Source organism: Sceloporus occidentalis, unplaced genomic scaffold, assembly GCF_023333645.1.
Source record: "Sceloporus occidentalis isolate IW3139 unplaced genomic scaffold, rSceOcc1.0.p SCAF_5, whole genome shotgun sequence".
Classification (NCBI taxonomy): Eukaryota; Metazoa; Chordata; class Lepidosauria; order Squamata; family Phrynosomatidae; genus Sceloporus; species Sceloporus occidentalis.
Genome location: NW_028316985.1, coordinates 126,927,047 through 126,945,060, shown reverse-complemented (window position 1 = coordinate 126,945,060; position 18,014 = coordinate 126,927,047). Strand labels below are relative to the sequence as shown.

General features: G+C 38.2%; 1 protein-coding gene across 8 annotated transcripts in view; it reads left to right on the top strand.

The window, feature by feature from the left end:
- TENM3 (teneurin transmembrane protein 3) overlaps positions 1-18,014 on the top strand; it is a 495,594-nt gene that overhangs the window by 302,278 nt on the left and 175,302 nt on the right. For all 8 annotated transcript variants that reach the window (XM_089525433.1, XM_089525431.1, XM_089525429.1 and 5 more), the window contains one exon: positions 8,161-8,398. In XM_089525433.1, the coding sequence (XP_089381559.1) occupies positions 8,161-8,398 (238 nt within the window). The remainder of the gene's footprint in view (positions 1-8,160; positions 8,399-18,014) is intronic.

Below are 18,014 nucleotides of genomic sequence, written 5' to 3'. Positions count from 1 at the left end.
ACAGGGGGGTCCAGACTAAGTGCCACCATTATAATGGGGCTTGGGTGCGGCGGCGCAGCAGCACACACCATTCATTTTTCTAATGGAAGGGGGGTCCGGACCCCAAGAACACCCCCCCCCCCTTTGGCTACGTCCCTGGGTCTGTCTTTAATATAGTTCCAAGCCTATAAAAGCTAGACACCTGAAACTTGATAAGGACGCTAAGAGACTATTGAGATATGTATCACATGGGTTGTGGTTGTTTTTTAAAATACTTTTAATTAAAACAGTCAGTTTTACAACTGGGTGTGCGTGTGATCCAAAGAGGGCAATAACAACTAGAAAAAAATACATTTTCATGCATAAATTAATGTAAATATCTCTCTCTCTAAGTTCCTTCTAGTTTTATTTAATTTATGAATTTTTCATCTAGCCTTACTGTGTTCAACTTTGCAGCTCTTCATAATAATATAATGAAATCAATTTAATATTTTAATTGTTCTTTCTACAACTAATTGTCTCCTCCCTCATCTTACAGAATCCTGTAATGGTCTATGTTTGTTTAATGAAATCAGAGAATCAGAGAGTTGGAAGAGACCACAAGCCATCCAGTCTAACACCCTGCCATGCAGGAAATCTCAATTAAGCATCCCCGACAGATGACCATCCAGCCTCTGTTTAAAAACCTCCAAGGAGGGAGATTCCACCACACTCTGAGGAAGTGTGTTCCACTCTCAGACAGCCCTTACTGTCAGGAAGTTCCTCCTAAAGTTGAGGTGGAATCTCTTTTCCTGCAGCTTGCATCAATTGCCCCGGGTCCTAGTCTCTGCAGCAGCAGAAAACAAACTTGCTCCCTCCTCAATATGACATCCCTTCAAATATTTAAACAGGGCTATCATATCACCTCTTAACCTTCTTTTCTCCAGGCTAAACATCCCCAGCTCCCTAACTCGTTCCTCATAGGACATGGTTTCCAGAACGCTCACCATTTTAGTCGCCCTCCTTTGGTCACGCTCCAGTTTCTCATTGTCCTTTTTGAATTGTGGTGCCCAAAACTGGACATAATATTCTAGGTGGGGTCTGACCAAAGCAGAATATAGTGGCACTATTACTTCTCTTGATCTAGACACTATACTTTTATTGATGCAGCCTAAAATTGCATTGGCCTTTTTAACTGCCGCATCACACTGTTGACTCATGTTCCAACTTGTGGTCTGACATGTAGTCTTGTTCAGCCAGGTGTCCCCCAGCTCCCTCTGACATGTAGTCTTGTTCAGCCAGGTGTCCCCCATCCTATATCTGTGCATTTTATTTTTCTGCCCTAAGTGCAGTACCTTACATTTCTCCGTGTTGAGAATCAATAAACTTTATATCAATAAATATCAATATACTTTATATTAACTATATTTCCCATTTCTAAATTAAGTGATTTTTTATTTCATTTGAGATTTACTAATCTTGATTATTTAACTTTCCAAAAACTCATTACTGGCCTGCAGTTTTCATCAGTTTTTCTTGAACATTTGCTAGTGAGTAATTCTATCCATTTCCATCATATTTGCTAGTCTTCAATTGCTGATATATCTTTGGTTTTCCATTTTTGTGCATATAGAATCCTTGCTGCCAGTACTATGTACATCTTCACTCTCCATTTTTTTCTTTCAAAATGTTCTTCCAGCCTAAACAATATATGTAATATACTGAATCAGGTCTGTGTAATTATTCCCATTTAAAAGTAGGATGCTTGCCCACAGGTCCTGTTAGGTGATTTTAGATGCTCCCAGGCAGACTCCCAAATTCTGTGTAGTTATGATTCTTGGAAAAGCTGTGCCTGTTAAAGGCACTCGAGAGCCTTTCTGAAGAAAGGGTATTTTAATGATAGCAAAGATGGATTATTTGTCAATATTTTGTTTATTTCAGTTTTCATCCAGTAGTCCTAAATTTGGGATAATCTCCTATGCTAGGAGTGATGATAGCCTTTAAATTTACCCAATTTTAAGCCAGAAAAGCTGACAAATATACAAATGTCATATTCAAATTCGTCAAAGCCCATTTCCCCAGTTCATTTTCAATGACACACAGTTAGTTGAAAATGAAAGAAATATCCAGTAACTCCACCTACCCACAGCAATCTGTCTGGGTGAGAGTGCATCCAAGTAAGGCGTTGAGAAAGAGATGAGAAACAGGCGGTTCTGAAGAGATGGCTTGAAACCGCCCCTTCTGAAGACTGATTGGGGCTGCACTAACTACACACCTCAATCCACCTTGAAGCTGGATGAAAAAGGACTGGCAATATCAGCTCCTTTTTTGGCCTTAGTTCTTTCTTCATCTATCCAGAATTCAGAGCAAACACAGTTATTCCTGCTAGAATATTGTAAGTTCTTTGGCAACATTTTTCTTTCCTTTGTCTTTTACATGCCCCTAAATTTTACTCTCGATGTATCCATTTCTCCTATCAAAATCCATAGTTTTGGTCTCAAAACTTATCCGTCACTTATATACGAGGTCAACTTATAGTTGAATATCTACAATAAATAAACTCATAACATAGATTGCTCACTTTAGTGCCATAATATGGCTATGCTCTTGGTATTCTTAAACATAGGGAAATAGTAAACATTTCAGTTATTCTGTAGACATACTGATGTTTTAAATACTAGACTAATTTTTGTGTTTTACTTATTAAGGAATTATGTTTTATTCATTTTGTACTACATTAATTAAATTCTTCCCCAATATGTAATCCTTTCACCAAATGAAAAATTGCTTTTTCCCCACCCTCTTTCTTTCTTTTTACATGAGTGGCTATGTGACAAGTCTCAGTGATCGAGCAGCTATGGAAAGAATAAAGTATAAGGTGTATGACAAATTACTTTTCATGGATAATTGGTTTACCTTTTTTTATTTAGTGTGAATTTAAGATCAAGCTACAAAACATGAAATAATTATCACTGCTGTATATTGAACAAATTTAATTGTTCCTTTTGCATCTTATGCACCTTTTCACTCTATGTTTTTATTTGGCTTGAACCCTGTTTAAATTGCATAACAATTAAATTATAAAATCAATTACATGTAAATTAAAGTTTTAAAAAATGGATGAGGAAATAGAGAATCAAGTGCTTCTGTTTTTGCTTGGAAATTGGAAATGTTACCATTAGTTTTCTCTTAGGTAAACAACTGTTTCCATGGGAATAGAATTCAAAGACGTAGACCCAAAACAGGTGGGCCAAATGAAGTGGCTTTTGGCCACATTGGGGGCATGGCATTTACATGACGCATACCCCCAAAGCAGCCCAAACCTACACTCTAGTCATTTGAACCAGAGCGAAAAGGAACCAAGATAATTTGGCCCCTGGTGGTATGGATTGGGGTCATGAAGCAGCAACCCGCTTTAGGAGTGGGCCATGCAGTTGCTGCAGTCCTGGCCCACTTGGAGTGGCCTTGGCCCTCTCCTTCCCACCCATCTGCTCCGGTCCCTAGACATATTAGTTTGTATCAATATGCAAAAGTAGCGCCTGTGAAACTCACTGAAAAAAAGAATGTTAGGGCCAGTACAGATTGCCAAAAAAGGGATGGCTTGAAGCTGCCCCTGCCAAAGTTGGAGTGGGGCTTCTGCAAACACACCCCGCAGCCCCAGTCCACCTCAAACCCAGCCCAAAAAGGAGCAGAGAAGATCTACTCCTTTTTGGGCCAGGAAACAGGCGCCTTTCCCAGCCCTGTCGCAGCTCGAAGCCAGTCTCAAGATGCTGCAGCAGCATGTGGCATGTAAATGCTGTGCCCTTGCAGTGTCTTGAAGCAGCCCACATCTGGGCAGCCGCCCAACATCCGGGTGGCTTCAGGATGGCTTTGGAGCATGCAGCGTATAAATGCTGTGCTCCCAAGCTACCCAGACAGCAGCTTTAAAGTAGCATCTGTTCCGGCCCTTAGTACCATAAGCTTTCGTAGACTTAAGCTTTTGTAGGTTACAAAAGCTTCTTCTGTCAACCTTTTTCTTTCTCTGTTAGTCTCAAAGATGCTACAAGATCCTTTTGTGTACTGTTTCAATGGGCGTTTAAAATAACCCATAATATATTTTAACTAGTCCATTACCCTTTATGGAGACTTTTCATAGTATGCTTGTCATGCATAATTATATATGTTCCAGCTAGTAAAGACAGCTGACAAAGAAGAGTACACATATTGCACATGCCTCAAGATATGATGCATATGATGTAATGACATTGGTCAGAAGTAGGTGAGCAATGTATAAAAAATGTGTACTGTATCTTGTTATTTAATTGCACAAATAATCTCTTCTTTCTTGCCTTATATAAATTAATAGCATATGCATCTAAATTCCTTCATTTCCTTAAAGCTGTGCCGTCTTCCAAAACTAAATTGTAGCTATTGCCTTTATATTCATAGGCTACATGTCTTACTTCTTTTCTCTCTGACTTAGCATCAAAAATGGAGCTGTCAGCCAGAGAGCTGGAATGCATTTGGCTGCTGCACCTCATCAGAATTACTCATGAGCTGACTGACATTTCACTGAGACTGAAAAGAATCTTCCTCCACGTGTATCAATTAGGATTGCCAACACCTGACTTTGAAAGGTGTTCCAGGGCCTTTAGTAGCTGTATGGAAGGAATAAGCTTGACAAGTGTTGCTTCTCCATCATCGCATCAGTATGACAGGAAAAACTGTACCTCATGAACATTCATCTGTCATATAGTTATGAAAGACACAGTAATTGGTCACCTTAGACATGATCAAAACTGCTTACTTTGAAGTTGCCCATGCCTAGGATTATCTTGTGTATTCTTTCAGAACATAATAACAACCCCAATTTCATGAGTACCATATGAGTACCATATAATTGATAGGCACATTTGAAGTATGAGAATCCTAGAACATTACATCAAAATTATTCTTAAACCTACAATGGGTAAGGGGAAATCCATCAATAGACCTGAAAAAAATGACACTTGACCAAATTGGCTTCTGCTCTTCAACATTTTTATCTATATTATCTCAACTCTAGCATACTGGGGGATTTTTGGACAGAATGCGAAACCATCCATCCTCAACTTTGCTGGGAATGATGTGAGATGTAGTCAGCATGTGTGGAATACACCAGTTTGGACAAGGCTCCTCTGGGCCATAGTTTTACATTATGGCAGAGATGGCAATTGTGTGACTGGCCTAGTGTTCACGAACGCCAATTCCCAACATTCCTCACCATTGCTTATGCTGACTAAGGCAGCTGAGAGTCGTAGTCCAACATGCTTTGGAGCCTGCACAAGTCTCATCTCTACTTACAGAAATAAGCTTGCCCAAGCACTTTCCAACACTCTCCTTTACCATTTACAGAAAATTAGACTGAAGGTATTTATTTTCTAGTTTACATTATCTGCAGTTGGGGCTGTGGCTGTTTAGTTAACTACATTACAGTCATCCCTGGATATCCATGGATTCTGAATCTATGGATTCAACCATCCACAACTTGAAAATATATATGAAAAAATATCCAAGAAGCAAACCTTGATTTTGCCATTTTATATAAGGGATACCATTTTACTATGGCATTCTATGTAATGGTGCTTGGGCATCCATGGATTTTGGCTTCCATGAGTTGTGGGGAGGTCCTGGAACCAATTGCAATGGATACCAAGGGACCACTGTACATTAACTTATCCTCTTTTCTTAGATCAGGTCAAGGTACATGGTTCATAAATGACATAGTGATTGACTGCAGGCTCACACCAGTGGTTCATGACTGAATAGGCATCTGAGCCTGGACCTCCCTAATCCTCATTCAACACTTGTAATCTTTGCAATACAATTGTTAGCTGCCCATTACTATGCATACTATTTGGAGTAGCTTTTCAAAAACAATTCATCAGCTTTACAAAAGACATGTCCCCTAGAGATGAAGACTGTTAAAACTGATTTCTTGACATGGGGCTGAAACAGATGGCTTGGAAGGACCAGCCTCTGGACACTTCAGCCCGAATCGCGCCAGGACTGTGGTGACCACACACCCCACTTCCAAAGCAGGCCACCACCACAGTCTCAAACAGGCTGCCGGTAGGAGTGGATTAAATCCACTCCTTTTGGGGCCAGCTTTTCCTGGCTTGGTGCAGCCTCGGAACAGGAAACCATAGTTATCTTAGTTCCAGCAAAGGTACATCAGCTGCCCATTCATATACAGTTCTACATAATAGTCCTATCAAAGTCAATGGAACTTACTTCCAGATCATTTTTAGCTAGAGAATATACCTGCCTATCTGGGAGTAAACGCCATTGGACTCAGTTGGCATAGATAGATATAAGATTGCACAGTTAAGTTTCTTTCTTTTCCCCTGCCTTTTAATCTTGGAATAGTTGGTTCCAGTAGAGGAATTTTATCACAATGCTAGCTAAAAAAGGAAATTAGCTTGAAGGGTTAAATTATATTTGTGTTATAAGCTTCTATGACTCAGTAGCCACAGATGGCAGGGTTATTCCAACTGATTTATTTCATTTTTATCTTCTTTTCTCAAACAAAATTTAAGGCTAGTCTTGAATAAATATTAGGGTGTTTAAAGTCAAATGGAGAGTAGAACTTCAGAAGTAAAGTTTCAGACGACAGCAAATAAGAGAGTCTTGCACTAACAAATGAGTACTTTCAGCAAGGTGGCTGGTTATGTCAGATACATAAAGAGAGATGTGCATACTGGGGAAAAAATTAGTCTTTTCTCAAAGCAGGAGACAAATTTAGTATCCTATGTAAAGAAAGGGTCTTAAAATAGGGTCTCCTGTTGTGTAAGTAATCCTTTTTATATATATTTTTTCATAATGACCAAAGTTAATTCTGTGGCAGCTGATAATTAACTTCTAATCTAAATCAGATAAAATTTTAAGTAGACTTGGGGGAAAAAAGCCTTTGTGGGCTTTAGCCTGTTAAATTATCCTGTAGCTAGCTGTGAATGTGCCTTAAAGCTTTCTATAGCAATTCTAATCATATGCACTGACACCCACTGGTGTCTGTAAAGACAAAGCTGATTAATTGTATGCTACCTGAATGATAACACTTTCTTCATACAGTTTTTAAAAGCTTTTTGTTTCCTATGTCAAACCGGAGAAAACTTTATGGATTGTTTTAAATTTTTAACCCTGCTAGTTCCTAAATTAGGAATTCCTATCACTTAATTTACATATCTGTTAAGTAGAAGCAATTGGATACAAGCCAAGTTACTGGTGCAGTCAACAGGAGGAAATTGACTTAAACCATTGTACACATGGCAAAAATGTGCAGAGGAACCACACCTGTAATGTCTATCATTTGTTTCTATGAGGTACATGAGGTGGGAAACCACCTCTTATTAACTATAGAAGGTGTGAAACATGCTGTGAAAACCAGTGGTGGATATAGTTGCTTTGAAATAATGTGTATACGTTTTGTTGGTGTGACATTTATACTACTGTCATGGTGGCAGGATTCTCTGATTACCTGTGGCTTGCTCTAAAACATAGTTATACCACATAGTGTGAAATTGGAAAATCTGTTCTGTGTGTGTTCTAATGGATGTAACGGTCATTAAGTATATGAGTCTTCTGACGTTGTAATCAGATGTGATTCAGTCTGTTAAATATCCATGAAGCAACATCTGCTTCACAGAGTGACCTTCTGCTAAATAATACTTAGCATCTATTAGCAGATCATAGTGCAGATCTGCCTTATTTGAAATGCACTAAACTAGAGTAGTCTACTGCTGTTTAGCAACTCGCTTGCAATAATTTATTGCTGTTAAATAAAGCTTAAAAAAACTTCTGTTAAATAATTATAGGGATTATATACATCTCAAAATCTTTGTATTCTACTGAAATTACTCATTTAATTTAAGGGTTGTTTTTTAAAAAAAACAGTTCTAAGACATGTTAGGGAATCTCTCAGTTGTTATTTTCTGTAGGTGTTAATAAACCTAGTTTGGGGGAAAATGAAACAAATTAAAAACAAAAGCAGTTGCACCATCTGTTGTATATTAATTAGATCTTTGCCTGTCAAGGGTAAACTAACTCTGAAAAGAATGTCATTGAAGCCAGCTCATAAAATACTGTGCTAATATATTAAACAATGAGCTTTCATTTCATTTAGTACTTTAGCTTTAGCAAAGGTGAGCATGATGTATAACCAACTTTAATTTTCTTTCTTCTCAGAGCAACCTCCAAATAACCAAGGCCAGTCGACCCTGCAGCCTTTACCACCTTCTCACAAGCAGCATTCAGCACAGCATCACCCATCTATCACCTCCCTTAACAGAAACTCGCTGACAAATAGGAGGAACCAGAGTCCGGCCCCGCCGGCTGCTTTGCCCGCCGAGCTGCAAACCACACCCGAGTCGGTCCAGCTGCAGGACAGCTGGGTCCTTGGCAGTAATGTGCCACTGGAAAGCAGGTAATCCTTTAGGACCTTGTAAGACTACAGTTTTGCTCAAAATATATAAGAAGCCTGACATTTGTACTTCCCCCTTGTGTGTCAGCAAAAGTTTAAACTATGGAACTTTCCACCCGTTTTGCCAGTATTGTCTCAAAGTTTACACTGGCTCATAATTCTTCCCATGGAGTGTTTTCTTTTACTGCATGTATGGATACATAGTTACTGTATTTTACTGATGTCATTATTTAGAGATGAGACATTTCTCCTTAGTGTGTTTTATTAGTTTTACTGCATTAGTATACAGTACTGTATTGGTTATCTTTAAAATAACCAAGGAGGACAATCATGTTATTTTCAGGGACACTTCCACACCTTTTAGATGTTGCAGTTAGATATTCTCTGCTACTCATATTTACTATCCTGTGTGTAATTATTATTTCAGTTTAGCCCATTTCTATATAGATGCCCCCTGTATTTATGTGACCTTTCATTCATCCATAAGTGCCAGTTAAAGTTACAGATGTCTCTGTCTCTTTAGGTACAAACTGATGATTACCACATTTATGGATCTGGAGTGCAAAGGCTGTCTTTCAGCTCATATAGATGAACAGCAATTATGATATTAGTGGAATGCCATCTGTGTAGTTAACCCCTATTGGGAATGTTTAAATAACCCTGTGCTTTGATTGTGTAAAGTCTGGCCTGCAGACTGTAAAATAAGAGTTTGCTTAGATCTGCATGTTCACCTGCAAAGAGTTGCAGGTAACTAGTACTCCCATTACGGTATAGCAAAAATTAAAACCAGAAGTAATAATGAATACTTTTCCATTCTCCCTATGCAGATTTCAAGAGGAGGGTAATATATGTTATTCCTTTATACAGCCTGTAAATAAATGTTACCTGGAACTCTGAATATGATTGCACTTCCCATCATTGGCAGTTCTCAAAAGCATACCTTCTAAATGCAACCATTCCTTACTTTGCTAAGGTGTATGCATCTTTTTGTATATGAGCATAAATTAAAGATGGGTGAATTACTAGAATATTGGAGGTTCATTGCATTCATTATTATGATTATTTTGGAAGTGTGTTTCTAGAGGGGTGTTTCATAAAGTTATTCCTCCCTTTTTATATTGACAGTGTTCTGTTTTCTTGCTGCAGCTAGTGTTTGCTATTTGGAAGATAGTATGAAGTGCTGGCATTGCTGATTAAAAGAACACAGTGTAAAGGAACAGGTCAATACTTTCTAGTAGGGATTTCCAATGTTACTAAACAATCTCTCCTTCCTGTTTTTTCAACTTTCCTATAGTCGCTGTAAAATCCTCTTTCGGGCTTTTTAAAAAGCTGTCATTACGGGCTTTTTAAAAAGCTGTCACGTGCTCTTTTATCACACTGATATAAGGCTGAGATCCTTCATCACACTAAGATTGTAACGTATTTCCAGGTGTAAGTAGGTCTTGGCCCTCTCCCTGCATGCTCCTACCTATTTGACTGACTCATTATGTGACCAAAGGAGGATGAGCCAAGGGACAGCTACATAGTCAGTCATCTCTGTTCCTGCAGCTGGCTGCAAGATGATGGATTCATCTTCTTGGACTTCCAAACAACCCAGGAGGTCAGGAGAGTTTGCCTTTTTCCTCCTGCGGGCAATTGAAAGAGCAAAAGTGGCCAGCTTTCTGCCTATCTCCCCACATCCTCCCCAGCCACTAAATGGCCAAAGGGAGGGGCAATCAACCAGATTAACATGTCCAGGGCTTTGAGTGAGAGACATCTGACATGACCAAAACATTTAGCTATCCCTGCATATGTCATGAAGAGGATGCCAGCCATACATTTCAGGTCTGTTTAGTTGCTGGAGCCATATATTTGCCAGAGGGATCAGAATAGGCCTAATTTTCACTTTAGTGGGATACTGTTGGTCTGCACTTTGCAGAAAAACCTGAAGAGACTGGAAGGTCACTTATGTGCTTTGATAAACAGGAGTTTGGGAATAACACATGCTGTGGGAAGTGTTGGAGGGGAACTATGATGGAGAGGCTGCAAAACAGCCACAGGCTGTGAGTCCCACTCTTGTTTTAAGAGAAGGACCTCATGCCATAAATTACAAAATAAGTGGATGTTTGCAGTCCAGGAAACATTTACAGCAAAATAACTAGCTGTATGGGCATAGGGATAAAAAAACTAGGCATCCCCCTACAAGGTCTGTTTGTTTAAGTGGCCGTTTCTATGGCTAAATTAATAAAATATGGCTTCTTTTATTCCAATCTTGTGTCTCTCTATGCTTTGCCATCTGCAAAACTCTTTCCCGTAGTACATTATTTTGTACATGGGTGGATATGTTTTGTTATCAAGGAACAGTCCTTCACGTGAATCTTTTGTCAGCTGAGTGAAGTTGGACACATAGATTTATCACCTTCCTCATTGGAGTATAGAGTATAGTTCCTCTGAACCCTTGTTGGGAAGTTCTGGCCTTCCAACTCCATCTTGAGGAACGGCTGTATCTCTTTGCTTACAAATGAGCTTAAATGCTTCAGTAGTTACCTTATCAGTGTTAACAGAATGGTTCATTTGTAGTCACTTGATTAAAGGTGTATTAAGAACCTGCCCTGTGATGAATTCTTACTGAGGCATTGATATTTCATTAGTAAGTTTCTCTAGCTGTAATATTATAGTTGAGTAAATGGCAATAATATGTTAATTACTTATTTCACATTTTGCATTTAATTACCTCTTTTAATACATGTTTTACTTGCATATCAGAATGTGATAAATCTTTCTTTAGGTAATTTCTTTATGCAACTGTGTATTAAAACATTTCTTTTCCCCCTTTCTATCTATAGAGATTGCTAAAGGTAGCACACAGTCCATAAAGTACAGTAAAGCATATACCAGCAGACACTTTATCATTTTATACAGTTTATCTCTGTTTCCTAATCCAGGAAACATTTGTTAATCTTAAAGATGTTTGAATAAGCCAGCTTCAAACCAAAGGTTATAAATTCAACCAATGTTTGTTAGTTCTGGATATAAAAACTAGACTATGATTTATCAAACAAGGAAGCAGAAGCTTCTGATTTTCTCTTGACTACACTGGAGAAGGGGGAGCAGTGTATGAACCTGAGGGATGCTGCAGATTATTCTTGTAACAAGCCATAATTTCAAATAATATCTAAACAGGCATATTTTGTTGTTGTTATCCACTCTCGAGTCGATCGCAACCCATGGCGACCTTGTAGATGAGACAACTCTAAGACTCTATATGCTCCATTATTCTGCTCAGGTCCTGCAAATTTATACCCATGACTTTAATAGAGTCCATCCATCTAGCATATGGCCTTCCTCTCTTTCTGCTTCCCTCCACCTTTCCTAGTATTATTGTTTTTTCCAGTGAGTTGTGCCTTCTCATGATGTAGCCAAAGTACGACAATCTCAGTCTTGTCATCTTGACTTCCAGAGAGATTTCTGGTTTGATCTGCTCTAGGATCCGTTTGTTTGATTTCTTGGCTGTCCATGGTAACCTCAACTCTCTTCTCTAGCACTGTTCACAATGATACTCTGAAATTTAAATATTCATTTCCCTGAGAAATCAATACCCATTAAACTGCAGTAAATATGAGCATCAGATTGACCATTTAACACTTCAGTTTTCTTTGTAGTATGTACAAGTGTTTATAACCCATACCCATAGTACATTGTCCCTGCTCTCCACATGTACTACAAAGATATCACTTTTCATCCCACCTCCTTTTTAAACACATCTTAAGCCCTATTTGGTTGACATTAGTGAAGCCACAGAGCTCATTGAAATTACTTTGCAAAACAGAAGAAAGCTTTTAATCATGGCATGTGTTTAGGTCTCCTACTGTAGTTCGAATCCGAGCTCAGTTTTGTGGAGCAGGTTTGTTTTCCATTGGTTCATCTTAAATGTATGGGCTGTTGTTGTTGTTTTATTTTCATCCTAAATCTAGTTGTTAGTCCCAGTGAGAACATGGTAATATAAATTCCATTGTTTCAGTGGGTCTACTGTAGTTGGGATTGGTAACTGGATTTAAACATTGATCTTTCCTCCATGTCTTATCCTGTCTACCCAGGTGCCCATGTTTAGAATTGTATGTTTCTATGTGTCTTCCTGTCCACTTTATGTTCTGAGCCACTCCTTTCCAAATGAGAGGGAGTGAAGATCCCTGGATTCATTTCATATATTGAAATATATATATGAATAATCTCTCTGTGTGGGGAAAAATATATACCATTGTGCAGCATGAGCATTTATTTTGTCATATGTCTATCAATCTGGCAGGCAAGTACTTAGGATAAAATTGCAATTATAACAATCGTCAAGTGCATTCCCTCCTCATGTATACAGAAATTATCACCATGACAGACTGTAGAGTCAGTGCATGATGCATCACAGAGTCATGACTTACAGTTGATTATATGAACTCTGTCTATTGAAAAGCATTGGGGCTGAAATGATGTTACCAGATATGAAAGCTCTGTCTGTGTTGTTGGAAGAGAATCCGTTCATTGACTATAGTCTTCAGAGTTTAAAAACCATGATTTCCCATTGATCCTAATAAGTCAGACCAAAGTTTGCAAGACTTTCTGTTCTGTCACTAGAGCAGCTTACATCGAAGGATCGGGGGGGGGGGGGGGGGGCTGAATGGCAGAGGCATGTTCTACTCCAGGTGAATTAGAAGTAACCTTGACATACTCCTGGTTTGGCTGGGTTTCACCGGGATTCTAGACATGCCACCCAGTGGAATATGGTAGTCACCTGGGTCACTACTGCAAGAATAACACAGATCCAGTGGCAACAAAAGAATCACCTTGAAAGGAATTCTGTAAGTCTAGGATAAGGTCAAGTATCAAATAAGTTCACAATATGGGAGACTTTTGATTAAATGAATTTGTTCTGTGGAACACTTTGTCAGTGACACAATACCTGTTACAAAACAGTATAACAGTACACTATGTCTGCTAAAATAAATCAGTGGCAACCAAGGCTTCCAACTAGTTGTGGGACAAAGAAATTACATTAATTGGTGATACTGTATTTACTGTGCTAGATAATTTATGACAGCTCTAAATAATGCTGCATGGTGTGAGGGGAGATAGCATTTTAAGTAATATGCTAATGTTACCTTTATTCTTTTCTTAGGATTCTATTGTAATTACTTAGAAACTTGACATTGTATTTAATTATGCCTTAATTGTATTACATTGAAAGGAGGAGAGTAGTCAAATAATTAATTGTAGGCCAATATCTCAGCACATTAAATCATTTAATTAACATCCCAACAGTTAAGAAGGTGAAACTTTGTCAAAAACATTTGCCCATTATGTACATTTCCTAAGTCATCAGTACAGTAGAGCAAGGTGCATGAAAGGTTTAGGAGCCATTCAGACTTGATGAAGCGTTTGTGCTAGTGGACAATTATGTGTTTTTACTGGTGTGATATGCAATGGAATGGCTGCCTTTAATATTGATTAAGTCTCTGTGAAAACAGGTATTAATCTTTTATAGGATGGACTGAATCCATTTACTGAAGGCTGACGCGCCATTGGAGTACAATCTATTGCAAGCAGGAAGGTGTATAAACATTTAATAGGTGATAGTTTAATGTGATTCAGCAAAACAAAAAAGGCCCAAATCTGTCATACATGTGATAATTTAATGTACTTTACTTTTCCCTGTGTTTTATAAGAACTTGACCAAATTGGGCCATTGCTAATCATGATGTGCTTTCATTTCCTATGTATAGTTTGCAGAAAGGAATTCACTGTAGCTCAACATTTATTATCAGTTCTTCTTTTAATTGGGAGGTTAAAACACAAATAGATTGATATAGGTTTTGCAGCATTGCCTAAGGTTCTGAAGCTCCAGACTGAGAAAAGAATGCCTCCCAAAACATTGTGTATCATAGTGTTCTTTGTGAATAAAGGGTTCTGCCCCTATAATCACTAATGAATCATTTAGAAATAAATCCTGCTATTTGTCTTCTGGTAACGTCTTTAATTCCCAAGTGAAGTAAAAATAAAAGTCCACATATATATATATATATATATATATATATATACACACACACACACACACACACATATACACACACACACATGTATGTATGTATGTATGTATCTTGTGTAGGAAATATACAGAAATATTATTTTGTATAAATCAGAAGAAAATATAAACATTGCTCCAAACCCTTGAAATACTCAGGCTCTAACCAAGTTCTTGGGAGTAATATCCATTGAACTTGATGGGAGTTACTTCTAAGCAAGCAACATGTCAGATTGTGCTTTCATTGTATTAGATAAACACATACAGCAAAACCAAAATTGCTTCTCTCTAGATAATTCCACCATATTGATGCATGTTCATAATTGCTAGTAAGTAATTTGTTTTATTTATATTTGTTATGTAAACCCATGTGCAGATATCTGGTAGATGAAATAGTTTATCTGAAATTACTGTTAGCTAATATTAATAAAGGTAACAGAACAGTGAGATTTATCTTGTTTATAAGCTTTTTATTTTTGAAATAATGCTAGCAAGGTTTGCCTCCTAGTGTGAAAGTTGTCCAAAGATAATAACCCACTGATTCAATAACATAATAAATTTTACGATACAACATGCTATCAGCTGGAAGATGTAGTTTATCAGGCTCACTAATATATGGCACCACAGCTAGAATCATCAAGCTTTTGTTCTTTTGTTTTCATGTTGTACATTTATTACTTACATTTTAAAGAGCTTTTTGTGGGATAATTCATGGCCATTTCCACCTTCTCTTATAAACAAAAGTATCAATGTTTAAAAAATGATATAAAAGCAGAAGTGATTCTTCAATGAAAGTGGGCGCTGTTCTTAGGGTAACTGGATACACATAGGCGGGTTACAGACCGCCATTAGGGACGTCCTGAGGATGCCCCTAACCCTATCATGGACAGAGTCCGTGACAAATGACGGCGGCTGTTCCACACGGCTGCCGCCATATTGACATAGTGGACGCTGTGTGTCCGCATGTCACGCCCTGGAAGTGACGCCGCAAGTGCGGTTTGGCCGCTGCGGCTCCCGGATGCTGAAAGCGGAGGCGGAGCCAGACCGCCGCAATCCGGTGGTCTGTAACGCGCCATAGTATGTTTGTAACACAAGATGAACTATAAAATAGCAGTGTGTGCTATTCTTAAGAACAGAGTTCATGTTCATGTTCATGTTATCGATCTATGATTATAATCACATGTTATAAAATCAGTTTACTACTTTCCATAACTTATTTTTAATGTAATGGCCTCTTTCCCCAAATTATTAAATAGTAATAATATAAATATTTAAAGTTGTTTGTTATAGCTGTGTAATTTAGTAACAAAGCATCAAGTAGCTTGAAAGAAACCATATTTTTCACCCTCCCTATGCAGAAAGTCCAGCATGGTGACTGGGGTCAAACATGCTGAGTGAGCTGTTACTACCTTTGCTTTCAGATTTTTGAAGAAAGCATTGGAGTGAGTTCTGTATTTCTTCCTTTTCCATATCTCTGTTATTGTTGAGGATGAGGATGATCACCCAAAAACCATAGGTTATTCAAGGCTCTGCTTTGCCTTACATTTTTCTTGAAAAGTGGAATACCTTCTTTTAAAAGATTTTTAGTCTTGGATAAATGGATTACGTTAGTTGGCTACGTACTCTCACAGGTTTACCAAAAATGACAGTATCTCACTACATACTCTACATATTCACTAAATCTATTCTGAACATGGACAGTTTGCTGTAGTACCCTTACTAAATGAAATCTAAAGGAAAATTCTTACATCTCTTGTACTTTTAAAATAACAGTGATCAAAATAATATCAGCCTTTGATTAATAAAGCATGTCGTTTATAGCTATAAATGGAATAAATAGGTTTGCTAAGTAGTATCCTAAAATACCACTTGTATCTTTGAACTCTCCTATGCAGGATAAGGGAAGGTCATTATGGTTCCCCCCCCACCTGTTCCTCTTCCAAAGTGCAGGTTCCTTCCTCCTGCAATTACTGATATGAGGAGAAAACCAAATGCACCACACTACAAGCAGGATGGACTGATACATTTTGTTCATCTGCTACAGCTGGGAGTGTAAAGATTCAGTGTGTGCCTAGAAACGGTGATGGATAGGTAAATAAAAATACCAACTCACTGTAAAACTGTTGTATAAAAGGCAAATTGCCTATTAAGGATCATTAGGGAAGAGATCATTGTATTCCCTTTTACTATGTATGGATGTGAGAGTGGGACAGTAAAGAAAGCAGATAGAAAGAAATCAACTCATTTGAGATGTGGCGCTGGGAAATGTGCTGAGGATACCATGGATGGCCAGGAATACAAACAAATGGCTTCAACCCAAACTATCCCTGGAAACCAGGATGACTAAATTGAGGCTGTTGTATAAAGGAAATGATGCTAGGAAAGACAATAGAGAGAAGGAAACCATTCCAAATGGTTAGACTCAATCAGAAAAGTCATGGGTCTGAATTTGGAGGAGCTGAGCAGAGCGGTTGAGGACAGGGGAAGCTTCACAGGTTTGACTCAAAGACAGTTAAAACAACAGGAAAGAAATGGAAACTGTCAGCCTTAACAGACCGACCATAAAGGCGGGTATCAGGGCGGGGTGGGGACGTGGCATCTGTATGATGCATGCCCCAACCACCCCCATGCTGGTGTGACGCCGCACACCCCACCACATGCCCCACTGCACAGCGGGCGGCATCACGGCACTTCTCTGGCGCTGCTTCCTCATCAAGTTCTACAGACATATACAGGATGCAGAGAATATGGATAAGGAAATAATACTTCCTTCTCATAATACTAGAACACAGTGCCACCCAATGTATATCAATGGTGACATATAATGTTGAGAGAACAAATAAAAGGAAATGACTTACACAACACATAGTTAAACTGTGGAATTCGCTGGTATAATCTGCAAGGATGTCTCCCAAATTGTGATTTTAAAGGGGGAATAGAAGAATTTGTGGAGGATAAAGGTTGTCAGTGTCTGAGAGTTACTAGTGATATATTGTGTCTAGTCCATAAGATTGTACTCCCAACAAAAAAGATTCAAATGTGTACTAACAGGCAGGTGCCAATCCCATGGGTATTGTGAGTAGTACTGTAGGAACATGGTGCTAGGCCTACAGATATGCCTGTTGTTTTCATTGTTGTTGTTATATTCTGCCCTTTCCCCAGAACTGGGACTCAGGGCAGCTCAAAACATTTTTAAAAATGGTTTTTTTAAATGTTAAAAGTCCAGTTAAAAGCATACAAAAATATCACATTAAAATAGAATTAAATTATTACAATATTAAAACATGTTACATATTATAAAAATACAATACAATTAAAAAGATAAAAATGTTTAAAATATTTTAAAATAATACAACACCCCAACCCATGCTTTAAAAACTTCCTGTTTCAAATGCCTGTCTAAACAGGCCTAGGCCTGATGCAATACGTCCTTTCCTACATTAATGTTATGCCACTGATTGCACTATACCTTTGAGTTTTTCTGATGTTTTGTAATAGCAATAGTGGGATAATGTGCACTAACACTATGTTTGGAGTAATATTCAGTATACATATACCCAGAATTACTTG